Below are 12,861 nucleotides of genomic sequence, written 5' to 3' on the forward strand. Positions count from 1 at the left end.
TGAAGCCCTTTCTCTACTAAAAATACAAAAATTAGCCAGGCATTGTGGCCTGTGCCTGTAATCCCAGCTACTCGGGAGGCTGAAGCAGGAAAATTGCTTGAACCCAGGAGACAGAAGTGCGGTGAGCCAAGATCATGCTACTGCCCTCCAGCTGGGTGACAGAGTAAGACTTCATCTCAAAAAAAAAAAAAAAAAAAAGTGCAGCACAGCAAAAGAAACCATCAACAGAGTAAACAGACTATAGAATGGGAGAAAATTTCTGCAAACTATGCATCCAACAAAGATCTAATATCCCGCATCTATAATAAACTTAAACAAATTTACAAGAAAAAAAAACCCTATAAAAAAGTGGGCAAAGGACATGAACAGACACTTTTCAAAAGAAGACATATGTGCAGCCAACAATCATATGAAAAAAAAAACTCCCGAGGTGGGTGGATCCCTTGAGGACAGGAGTTTGAGACCAGCCTGGCCCATATAGCGAAACATCATCTCTACTAAAAATACAAAAAATTAGCCGGGTGTGGTGATGTGCCCCTGTAATCGCAGCTACTTGGGAGGTTGGGGCAGGAGAATCCCTTGAACCCAGGAGCTGAAGGTTGCAGTGAGCCGAGATCATGCCACTGCACTCTAGCCTGGGTGACACAGTGAGATTCCGTCAAAAAAAAAAAAAAGCTTAACATCACTGATTATGGGAGAAATGCAAGTCAAAACTACAATGAGATACCATCTCATACCAATCAGAATGGCTGTTATTAAAAAGTCCAAAAAATAACAGATGCTGACAACGTTGTGGAGAAAAAAGAACGCTTATGCACTGTTGGTGGGTGTGTAAATTTGTTCAATCATTGTGGGAGACAATGTGATGATTTCTCAAAGACCTAAAGACAGACATACCATTTGACTCAGCAATCCCAAATCATTCTATTAAAATGCACATGTATGTTCATTGCAACACTATTAACAATAGCAAAGACATGGAATCAATCTAAATGCCCTTCAGTGACAGGCTGGATAAAGAAAATATGGCACATATACACCATGGGATACTATGCAGCCATAAAAAGAATGAGATAATGTCCTTTTCAGGGACATGGATGGAGCTGGAGGCCATTATCCTTAGCAAAGTAACACAGAAACAGAAAACCAAATACTGTATGTTCTCACTTATATGTGGGAGCTAAATGATGAGAACACATGGACACTTAGAGGGGAACAACACACACTGGGGCCTATTGGAAGGTGGAGGGTGGGAGGAGGGAGAGGATCAGGAAAAATAACTAATGGGTACTAGGCTTAATATCTAGGTGATGAAATAATTTGTACAACAACCCCGCCATGGCACAAGTTTCCCTATGTAACAAACCTGCATATGTACATTTGAACTTAAAATAAAAGTTAAAGAAATAAAGTTACACATTTCCTTCTGAGCACAGTTTTAGCTGTGACCCAGCACCATGTGATATTTTCATTACCATTCAGCCCAAGACAATTTCTAATGGCTATTTTTGATTTATTCCTTGACCAATGGGTGTTTTAGTTGCTCAATGTCCAAACATTCTGGTTAAAAAATTGTGTTGTTACTGATAGCTAGCTTAATTTCACTGTGGTTAGAGAACATACTCAGAATAATTTTAGTCATTTAGAATTTGTGGAGATTTGCTTTACGGCCCAGTATATGGCTAGTCTTGGTAAATAATCAATGTATACTTAAAAAGCAAGTATTTTCCATGGTTGGGTGTAGTGTTCTATATATGTAAGCTGCATCGAATTTGTTAATTGTATTGGTTGTTTAGATAGTCTATATCTTCACGACAGTTAATTTTATGTGCCGACTTGACTGGGCTAAGGGATGTCCAGATAGCTGGAAAACACTATTTCTGACATGTGTGTGATAGTGTTCCTGGAGGAGATTAGCATTTGACTCCATAGACACAGTAAAGAAGATCACCCTCACCAATGTGGGTGGACATCATCCAATACACTGAGGCCAAAATAGAAGAAAAAGTGGAAGGAGAGTGAATTTTCTCTCCCTGTCAGAACTGGGACATCCATCTCCTCTTGCCTTTGAATGTCAGCATTCCTGGTTCTCAGACCTGGTTCTCTGGACTTGGACCTGACAGATCATGAGCCTTATAATTACATGAGCCAATCTCCCATAATAAATCTCTTTTCATATATCTATCTATCTATCTATCTATCTATCTATCTATCTATCTATCTATCTATCTATCTATCTATCTATATTACGTGGTTCTGTTTCCCTGAAGAACTGGAATACAATCTTTATGCCTTTTTTGTGCATTTTTTGTTCTATTGGTTACTGAGTGAGAGGTATCTAAGTTTCCTTCCTTATTCGAAGTAGTACCTATACAAATGTACCTCTTTTAAAAAAATTTTTGAGATGGAGTCTCGCTTTATCACCCAGACCAGAGTGCAGTGGCGCAATCTCGGCTCACTGCAACCTCTGCTTCCCGGGTTCAAGCGATTCTCCTGCCTCAACCTCCTGAGTAGCTGGGACTACAAGTGTGCACTACCATGCCCAGCTAACTTTTTGTATTTTTAGTAGAGATGGGGTTTTACAATGTTGGTCAAGCTGGTCTTGAACTCTTGAGCTCAGGTAATCTGCCTGCCTCGGTCTCCCAAAGTGCTGGGATTATAGGCATGAGCCAGCACGCCCAGCCCTACAAATGTATCTTAAACATTTCATTTTATTTAATACCATGTCAATATACATTTAGTTGCTAATCTTTGGACATGGGGCCAATGTTTTTCCTTTGAGTATGGGTCCTCTCAAGATGGTTTCAGCCCAGGTATTCTCATGAGTCCACTTGACTGAAGAACACACTCATTCTTGTCCTGCCGAGCAGTGAGCGTGTGGGCTTCACTTGGGCCCCTCTCTACACTGCCAGCTCTCTCCAGTCCACCTGTCTCATGCATAAGTAGCCACCTTCAGGACAGGCAACCAGCAGGTGCTTCCTATGGTGCCATCTTCTCCAGCTCGGATGTCTTAGTTCATTTGTGTTGCTATAAAGTAATACCTAAAAGACTGGGTAATTTATAAAGAAAGCAGGTTTATTTGACTCACAGTTCTGCAGGCTGTACAAGAAGCATGGCTCCAGTATGTGCTTCTGGTGAGGGCTTCAGGAAGCTTTCACTTACGTTGGAAGGTGGAGAGCCAAGGTGTGCAGAGATCTCATGGTGAGAGAGGAAACAAAGGAGAGTGGGAAGGTGTCAGGTCTTTTAAACAAGCAGCTCTTGGGGGGAACTAATAGAGTGAGAATTGAGAATTGACTCATAACCATGAGGATGAGACCAAGACATTCATGAGAGCTCCATCCCCATGAGCCAAACATCTTCCACAAGGCCCCACCTCCAACATTGGGGATAAAATTCCAACATGAGATTTGGAAGGACACGCATCCAAACCACAGGACCAGAAATGCATGTTTATTAATCTAAGCTACTTGACTGATTCTAAACTTCTGGTTCCATCAGAATTACCAGGAGGGCCCATTAAGCCATAGACTGCAGGGCCCTGCCCTCAGAGTTTCAGATTTTATTGGCTGAGATGAAGCTCAATACTTTGCATTTCTAATAATTCCCAAGTGGCGCTGATGTTGCTGATGCAGGGGCCACATTTTGGGAGTCGCTCATTTAGCCAATCGTCTTAATTTCACCAAGGACCTGTGATAGACCGCTTACTGCTGAGCAGTGTGCTGGGGGCTGAGGGGTCAGGGTGGGATTCTGGGGGAGTTTTCCTCACTCTTAAAAGGTTTTATAGAATAGCGGTTCACCACTTTTCCACCTCTGGATGTGGCTGTAAATGTGGCAGCAGGGGAACCATGGGGGGAGACATGGCCCGTGTGCCGAAGATGGTGGGGGTGGCGGAAGATGCAGGGCGCTGGAGTCTTAGAGGATAAGGACGTTCAGCTGATGAATGAACCAATCCCGAGATGCCTCACCTCTGGGCCTTGCATTCTTGAGCGAATACCTCCTGGTTGTTTAACTTTTTGATGGGTCTTCCATGACTTGCATTCTCACGGGAGTGGTTACAGAAACCAAACCCCGGCCATCTTCCTGGGCCTCTGTGGACCTCGAAGCTTGGGTGGGACTGTCTCCTTCTCCCTGTAGTGTTGCCCGGGATGCACGTCTCCCAAGTTTCACTGTTCCTAGACTCACCTGCCTGGAGTCCACCTGCTGCTGCTTTGTGTATTCACCTGCCTTTGCTCCCCTCCCCCCTGCAAATCTCAGCCCCCTCACTTTTTTTCCCACCAGAAATACATGCCAGTGGAACACTTCGGGTGTGTGTGTTGAATTTCTTGAAGATTTGCAGGTTGACAGGAAGTCTCAGCGTGTCCCGTGTGGACTCCCGTCCCGCTGGCTCTGCCTCAGCCTCTCTCTTCCACCCCTCTCCAGGAACACCCACACCAAGGGTCTCACCTTCTACCCAAAGCACTTCTTAAGGTATTTTCCCCACACAATGATCTTCCCCTTCCTAAGAGGAATTGGGGTGATAAAGGGTGTGAATGTTCCTTTATCACCTGTGACTGTGGGTCTCAGACCATGTGAACATTTGGGGCAAAGTTATCCCAGAAGCCTTGGGAAGTGCAGACTCCTCCAAAGAAGAGGAAGGTTGGTGTTGCCATGCTGTGTTCTAAGATGGTCTTTCTCTGGAGGTTTAGGGGTTCCCCCCAAAGCCCAATGATTAAACCTGCCATGACTGAGGAGGAGGCGGTGCTCAGACAAGAGGCTTGAAATAGGTGGAGAGGGAACCACCTCTCCTAGAGCTAGACCATGCATTCTTAATGGGGTGACAGCATTCCCAAGGGAGCAAATATTAGTTCTCAGGCAGGGGAGGGCAAAAGTTCTCACGTTTTTTATGCATAAAGCACAGATAGGCATTGCTGCATAAAAAGATTATCACATCTGTGGTATTACAATTGTATGGGTGCACAAATAAGAAAATAATGTCTGAAAAGGCTCCTAGTGGGGGTTGATAATTTTTTTAAAAGGCTGAGAAGCACTGACGCAGATGAGCTTCTGCCTTGGGGCAGCCTCAGCAGGCACCATCCAGTTGCTTGGGCCACATATCTAGGTCTCCTCCATTGCTCCTTTCCTCCAATAGGTTTCAAAGCCTCCAAAAATATATCCCCAACTATTCAAGGATCTGCTCGAATAGTGGCAACAGAAATGTTATTACCTGTAAAGCCTAAAATATTTACCATATAGCCTTTCGTTGAAACAGTTTGTGAACCCCGGCTGTAAATTATGAGCTACTTATGGCAAAGGACAGGTCTTAGGCCAGGTGTGGTGGCTCACACCTATAATCCCCATACTTCGGGAGGCCAAGGTAGGAGAATTGCTTGAGTCTAAGAGTTTGAGACCAGCCTGGGCAACATAGTGAGAGCCTATCCCTATTAAAAAAAAAAAAAAAAAAAAAAAAAAAAAGACGGGTCTTACTGAACTCTGGAGCTCAGCCCAGATACTGGTGAACAGAAGTCAGTAAGTGTTGGAAGAGGAATAGCTGAGTGGATGAGCAATGAATGCAGTGCAAGCTCATTTGGTAGAAGGTGCACCTGCACAGTGTGAGAACCAGAAAGCCATGGAGTTTTATTCTAAAAGCAGAGTCCACAGTTCAAGTTTAAATCCAGCAACACTACGTTTCCCTCTGCTCCTGCCCTCATTTCTGTTATGCCATATTTGAATAAGACAGAGCTTTTTCTTATGAGGCTCAGATGACTAAAAATGAATTCTCTAAGTACTGTTCTCCTTTGGGAATCTTGAGCAGAGTCTATGGCGGTGAGGAAAAAAAATCCCTGGTTTAACGATGATCCTCGGAAAGGGGAAGTGTTTGCTTCATAATGAAAAATTCCATGTGTTGCAGACTCATCTGGGGCTGTCCAGCTGGATTTAATTATGACTTTGCTGTGAAGAACTTGTTACTGGGCTTTTTTAGACCTATAAAACTTTACAGCACCAAAAATTACAGTCATAGCTGCTAACAAGAGTTGAATGCTTGCTGTATTCAAGTTCTTGGCCAGCGGCTGACATGCATTACAAAAATCCTGAGGCTCAGAGAGGGAAGTGACCTGCTCAAGTTCACACAACTGTCAAGTGGTAGGGCAGGGATTTGACAAGATCTGATGGACTGCAAATTCTCTGTTCTTTTTACTCAATCAGGAGATTAATCATAGTAATAAAATAATACTAGTTGACTGTTAGGATACAGAGTCTATAGACCAGGCTCTTTTAGAATGAACAAAGAGAATAAGGAAGTTTCCTTAATCTAGGGGATGGGATTCCAGGATTTTAATGAAGTAAGAAGGAAATGAATTGGCTTTTAGGGTAGTGCCTCATGCATGAGCGTCACACTCGAAGGCTGGTCTTCATGCCACCTGTCCCATCTGGATGGCAATTGGCCATCTTGCTTTCCTCCCCCTCTGTCCTACCACCCTACTGGTCATAGCCTGACCACTGCTCTGTCCCCACCAGGTCGCCCCTGGTTATCTTCCAACTGCCTCTCTTCCTTCAATTCTCACTGCTCCTGACCAAGCTCAGGCTGGAAACTTGGCCTCTCTCCTCCACCACCTCAAGTGCTTTGAAATTCTGTCTCACAGAAAGTCATCAATTCCACTCTTGGCTCTATCACCACTTTGCTTTATCACATGTTATTCTGCTGCCCAGTGACCATTCCCTGCTCTGGTGACAGCATGGTGTGTGCTTTTGGAGAGCTGCTACTCTCTAGCACTTATCCAGGGTGTTTGGGTGGCTCCGATGCTGTCTCAAACTCCAGGGCTGAGTCCAGGCCTGTCTGGTCAGCCTCTGTCTATAGTGACAGAGGTTCATGGATGGAGACATGACCCAAGACAGATCACGGGGACTCAGTTCTGGGACTTTTGTTGCAGCTGTTGGAAAACTTCTCTTTTGTACATTGGAGCTTCCTGAAGCATCAGTGACATAAACCTGAATCTAAATAAAGTCAGCCTAGAGGAAAACAGAGCTGAGAAGTGGAGAGAGCCACCATGATCCAGCGATTCCTGAGGCTAAGATACTCCCTGCATTTCCAAATACCAGAACCAATAAATCCCGTCACCTCGGTTTAACTGGGTTTCTGTCCATTTATTAGTTGTGACTAATGAGGAAATGGAATGGCATTCTCTCTCTCTATTTCAGTTTCTTCAAAAAGAAAAAAAAATTATGGTTCTTTGTCCAATGAATTATAATGTTGAAGCTGTAAAATTAAAACTAAAATAATTTTGCAAAATTATTTAATCAAAATTTATGTTCTCTATAACTGCTATATAAATGTATTATAATACATATTCTCATGTATGAACCAAGTTATAGATGTATTTATAGGTTAACATATATGAATATTAGGCCCCTGGAATTGTAATAGACAGGTGAGTAAGCTTGTTCTAATCACAAGGAGCCCTTTCCCCAACGTGGCAACACAGGGAAATCAGCAAGTACTTTCCGATGTAATGGGTGCTGTGATGGAGGTGGGGTGAGGGGGGAGGGTGTCTGAACTAGACAGGCGTGATAGTGGAGAAAGGGGATGGAAGGCTATCTATGTGAACAAGAGGGATGGAAGACTGTCTGAAGGATGAGGAAGAAAAGAAAAGAAATCCATTCAAGTGAGAACGGCTTGCATACTGCACCATGTGGCTGAAACCAGGCAAGCCCACCAGTGCATCTGGAGCCTACAGTGACTATAGCAGTTACCAGGCAGCCCCTGACAACGACGTTCCCTGGTCCACTGCCTGAGCTACAGAGAGACAGAAGGATACGCTTTAACAGCTCTCCATTGTCAAGATGATGCTCTCTTGCAACACTGGATTTTGAGAATATCCGCCCCTAACGGTGCAAATTCACCAAAAGCCCAGCCTGAGAATGTATGTCTGTCTGACACATAGATGCCTCACAAATATTTGTTGAGTGATGAAAGCTAAGAATATGTTCCAAAAATTGTTCTAAAATTAAACTTCATTTAAAATTCATATCTAGTAGCTATTAGCTCTTTCATAGTCACCCCACTTTCTTTTTTCTTTACTTACCTGAAATGTACACATTTACGAGATTTTAAAAGGATCATGGATATTCAGTTATTAAACTCCCCCTCTTCGAATATTTTACCTTCATAGTAGCTGAGGAAGTCTGGATAAAATAAGGAGAAAAAGGAAGACATTTTATACTTACTAAGCATTACTGTATGGATCTGTGGATGCTATGATATTTAATTCTCATCACCACCCTGGAAGTAGGAAGTGTTCTCCTGGATTTACAGACAAAGAAATGGAGGGGGTCAGGGTCACACGTGGTAAGGGGAGGGCTTGTATCAAAACTCTGACTCAGCCGGGTGCAGTGGCTCATGCCTGTAATCCCAGCACTTTGGAGGTCAAGGTGGGCAGATCATGAAGTCAGGAGATTGAGACCATCCTGGCTAACATGGTGAGACCTTGTCTCTACTAAAAATACAAAAATTAGCCAGGTGTGGTGGCATGTGCCTGTAGTCCCAGCTACTTCGGAGGCTGAGGCAGGAGAATCGCTTGAACCAGGAAGGTGGAGGTTGCAGTGAGCCAAGGTCGTGCTATTGTACTCCATCCTGGGTGACAGAGCAAGACTCCGCCTCAAAAAAAAAAAAAAAAAAAAAAAAAAAAAAAAAAAAAAAAAAGGGGTGGGGGCAGGAGGGAAACATCTTCAGCTCATGTGGAACAATATGTTAAAAAGCCTTTTAACTTCCCCTAGTCTAGCAGCGCTGAGGTAAGTTTTCCCCCGTAATGTCATATGTTGTTGAATATGAGGTGAGTCTTTCCTTGCTGTGATGCTTAATTTTTTTTTTTTTTTGAGATGGAGTCTCACTCTGTTGCCAGGTTGGAGTGCAATGGTGTGATCTCAGCTCACTGCAACCTCTGCCTACTGGGTTCAAGCGATTCTCCTGCCTCAGCCTCCTGAGTAGCTGGGACTACCGGCATGTGCCACCATGCCCAGCTAATTTTTGTATTTGTAGTAGAGAAGGGGTTTCACCATGTTGGCCAGGATGGTCTTGATCTCCTGACCTCGTGATCTGTCTGCCTCAGCCTCTCAAAGTGCTGGGGTTACAGGCACAAGCCACTGCACCTGGTCTGTGATGGTTAATTTTATGTATCAACATGGCCGGGCTGTGGTGCCCACTAATTTGGTGAAATGCCAGCCTAAGCGTTGTTGCGAAGGTATTTTTTAGATGTGATTAACATTTAAATCAGTGGACTTCGAGTGAAGCCAATTAGCCTCTGTAATGTAGGCGGGCTTCATCCAACCAGTTGAAGGCCTTATGAGAAAAAGACAGATTTTCTGGAGGAAGAAGAAATTGTCCATAAGAGGGCAAGGGTTTACAGATTGCTACTTTGTGGAATTCAGACTCCATATTGCAGGATTAACTCTCACCTAAGTCTGCAGCCTGCTGGCCTGCCCTATAGATTTTAGACTTTCCAGCCTCCACAATATCATAAACCATATTTTAAAATCTCTCTATAAATACATGTTCTGTTTCTCTGGAGAACCTGACTTGTATACCCCCTAAAAATGTCAGAGAAGATAATACAAAATATTTAGTTTGGAGTCCCCCTGAAATTATTTAATTAATTAATGTATTCATTTATTTATTTTTCTAGAGATGAGGTCTTCCTATGTTGCCCAGGCTGGTTTCAAACTTTTGGGTTCAAGTGATTCTCCCACCTCAGACCCTCAAAATGCTGGGATTATAGGTGTGAGCCACTGTGCTAGCCCCCAAATTATTTTAAACAGCAGCAAAATACTATTTGGAAAAAATATATTGACCTGAAACAATCTCATCCAATGTTATTTTGGAAACCTACGGAGATCACTGCCGGAATCTGTAAATAAAGGAAGCAGATAAGTTATCCCCCAATTACTTCACATGATGGAAGAGATTCAAGTAAATTATTGATGGTATTAGATAGAAACATTATGGTCTTTTTGGCTCATTTACTACTTCTTTGGGTAGCATGATTGATGGAGAGAGCGTTTGCCCAGCTCTGACTCTGTGCCAGGCATTGCACTGGGTGTTGGGAATATAGTGGTGACAAAATGAAGGCCCTGTCCTAGAGCTCATGTGGCCCTGGGGGTCAGAGGACATCCACAGGTAAAACAAAGGTGTTGAGCAAAGGCAGCTCATGCCGTATTAAAACATGGCTTAAAACAATTCTGCTGCCTCTTTAAAATTTTCTCCAGTGGGAGTTACTTCCCCTGTCTCTGCATAAAAGTCCTAGCAGGTACCATGGCTTTTCTCCTCGCTCTAAGGTTTGAGATAGTTCAACAGTCACTTCAAGTTGGAAATATAGTTTTAATGCATTAACTAGAAAGCTTAGTGCAATATACTAATCCAAGTTCTGAACTGATTTGGCTTTAAATCTGTTCTGCCTGATGCAATCTGGAAGCTGGCTGTGGGGAAGAAACCTCTCCTAGAATCTTCGCTCTCCTCCACTTTGTCCTTTTCTTGTCCCCAAATCCCCCCAGCTTGCTGCCCCCTCTGGGTGAGAAGGGGAGAAGAGGGGTCTTTCTTGATTTGTTTCTGTCCTCTGTGAGAAACATGGATTCCTTGGTGAGGCAGGTGCCTATGGATGCTCCTTCTCTTGTGGGCTGCTTTTGTGTACTTTTTTGGAAGTTCCCTGATGGGCTCCTCTACCTGTAGGTCCTCTGACCCATCTTTATTTTGGGTGGTTAGTTTCCACTCCTTTCTCCAACCTGTAGTTCAATCCAGTTATCTGCTGCTGGGGTATCTTGGTCTCTCTCAGCTGCCCTGATAGAGATGGGGTCTGACAGGCTCCATGGCAAGCCCACTCAGGCCTTCTCTCCTACATGACCTCATTTGGTCCCTAGGGAGCACTCAGGCATCCTTGGCCTTGACAACCTGGAAGTGTGGGAGTGCCGTTGCCAGCCCATCACACCTTCATTTTCCTGGTGGTAGTCAAACTCCAGCCCATGTGTGGCACTCCCAGTGTGGGGGTCAGGCTCCCATCTAAGTAGCCTTGCAGAAGAACCCCCTTACCGGGTGGGGGTCATGTCTGAGTTGAGTAGTCCTGGGAAAGGACCCCTTTAATTAAGTGGGGGAGAGGATGGGACTTCCAGCACAGCTCTCTCTATAATGAGCCAACTCACAAAATCCTAGCTCCTCCATTTTTTGACCTTTTTATATTCTGGAAATAGTTCTCAAGAATTTCCTTTAAACATCTGCAGTGGTTCCTCCTTTGGAAATGTCATGTCTATTGTATCTTCATGTCTGAATGAAAATTCAACTTTAATGCCTTTTTACATACATAAATAAAATTGTGCAACAGAACACAAAATAGATAACATATCATGTCCTTTGAATTCAGTCTTCATCACTTACCACGTGGCCTTCAGCTGTGACTTAAAACTCTTGGCTTAATTCCCTTCTCTGAAAATTGGGAGTAATAGTATTGACCTCACGGGATTGTTGTGAAGACCTAAGATGATGGAAAGTTCTAGCACTGTGCCCAGCATCTCCTAGGCACTCAATAATTTGAGCTGTGATGATCTATTGTATGGCAATGGGTAATGAACAGGCAAGAAATAACTCTCTGGGAGGACTCATGCCCTGTTATGAAGACAGACCGAAAACAAAAAAGGACTGAAATATTGCTCCTGGTTTCGTTTTCCTATTTAAAATACCCACAAACAAAAAATTAGCTTCTCCATTTGAAAAAAAGTTTAATCAGAAAAATTTTTAAATATAAAAGAGAACAAAGCCACATAATCTCAACATGATTATTAGTTTGAAATTCTTCTATGCATCTTTTTACATGGTTGTAATCATATTGCATATCAAATTTTGTACCCTTTTCCCCCATAGATATTATATTGTAGACATTTTTCTATTTTATTATATATCTTAATAACTATAATTTTTAATGACAGCATACTATTTCTTTGAGGAGATAAATGATAATTTACTTTGCTGTCTTCCAATTCTTTGACATTTAGGTGGTTTCTATTTTCTTCTACTTTCATAAATTGAGTCAGTTAGGGTTCTTTGTTGGCAAGTAACAGAAAACAACTCTGGATAGCTTACGCAGGAAAGGAATTTGCTTGAAGGATACCCAGGAACTCACAGAGTTTGCAAGGGGGTTGAGGAACCAGGTGAATAAAAAGACCAGGATTTGGGGATGTTCTGGGGGTCTGAGCGTCAGGAGCTGCTTGACAGTGGGGTGATGGCTCTGCTGTTAGAGTGAATACACGCTGGCTATGGTTTCCTGTCCTTGTCAGATCCGGACACAAAGTCCCTAGAGAGAAGGTGATGGAACTAGCCTGGGGCTTGTACTTAGCCCTAGAAGCAGTGAAGTCTGAATGCCTAGATTCACAGCAGGACCAAAACGGTACATGGTAGTGGCAGGGGCATAAACTCCTCAAAGAAAATAAGGGCATTGGTAGTAGGTGACCAGTGAACCAAGTTTGCACTGTATAAATACTCCATCCTTGCACATGTAGCTCTTTCTAGATTTTGGAATTATTTTCTCAGATGAAATTTTCCTAAGTGGAATGACTAGGTCGGAGGATAGAATTTTGGGGGTGGCTCTTGATGTCCATTATTGAACAAGAGAGTACAGGAACAATCCTATTAGAAATATTTGAAAGAGGTAGTCAGTTAAAATGAGGGAATCAAGAATTACACAAACATACCTTAAGCGTTTTATTTTACTTATGTCTGTATCTAAATCTGTATACTGCTCATCTTTTGATGCAGGGCCAATGTCTTGGTGTGTGTCCTCTGTTTGGAGTTGTGTGTTATCTTTCCTGCACATGCATGATCCACAATGCATTATCCAAAATTTCCAG

The 12,861-nt window shown here is 43.1% G+C and overlaps 1 protein-coding gene across 1 annotated transcript; it reads left to right on the plus strand.

Moving 5' to 3' along the window:
• Window positions 1-4,027: 4,027 nt before the first annotated feature.
• On the plus strand, window positions 4,028-4,708 carry LOC126956369 (uncharacterized). The gene has a single exon (XM_050793285.1). It carries the CDS (start codon window positions 4,028-4,030, stop codon window positions 4,706-4,708), a length of 681 nt encoding a protein of 226 aa, XP_050649242.1.
• The last annotated feature ends 8,153 nt before the right edge of the window (window positions 4,709-12,861 follow it).

Source organism: Macaca thibetana, chromosome 6 (genome assembly GCF_024542745.1).
Source record: "Macaca thibetana thibetana isolate TM-01 chromosome 6, ASM2454274v1, whole genome shotgun sequence".
NCBI lineage: Eukaryota > Metazoa > Chordata > Mammalia > Primates > Cercopithecidae > Macaca > Macaca thibetana.

What these genes read in the sequence shown, in the direction of transcription:
- LOC126956369 (XM_050793285.1), top strand. Translation starts at nt 4,028, where the DNA reads ATGACTTGCATTCTCACGGGAGTGGTTACAGAAACCAAACCCCGGCCA.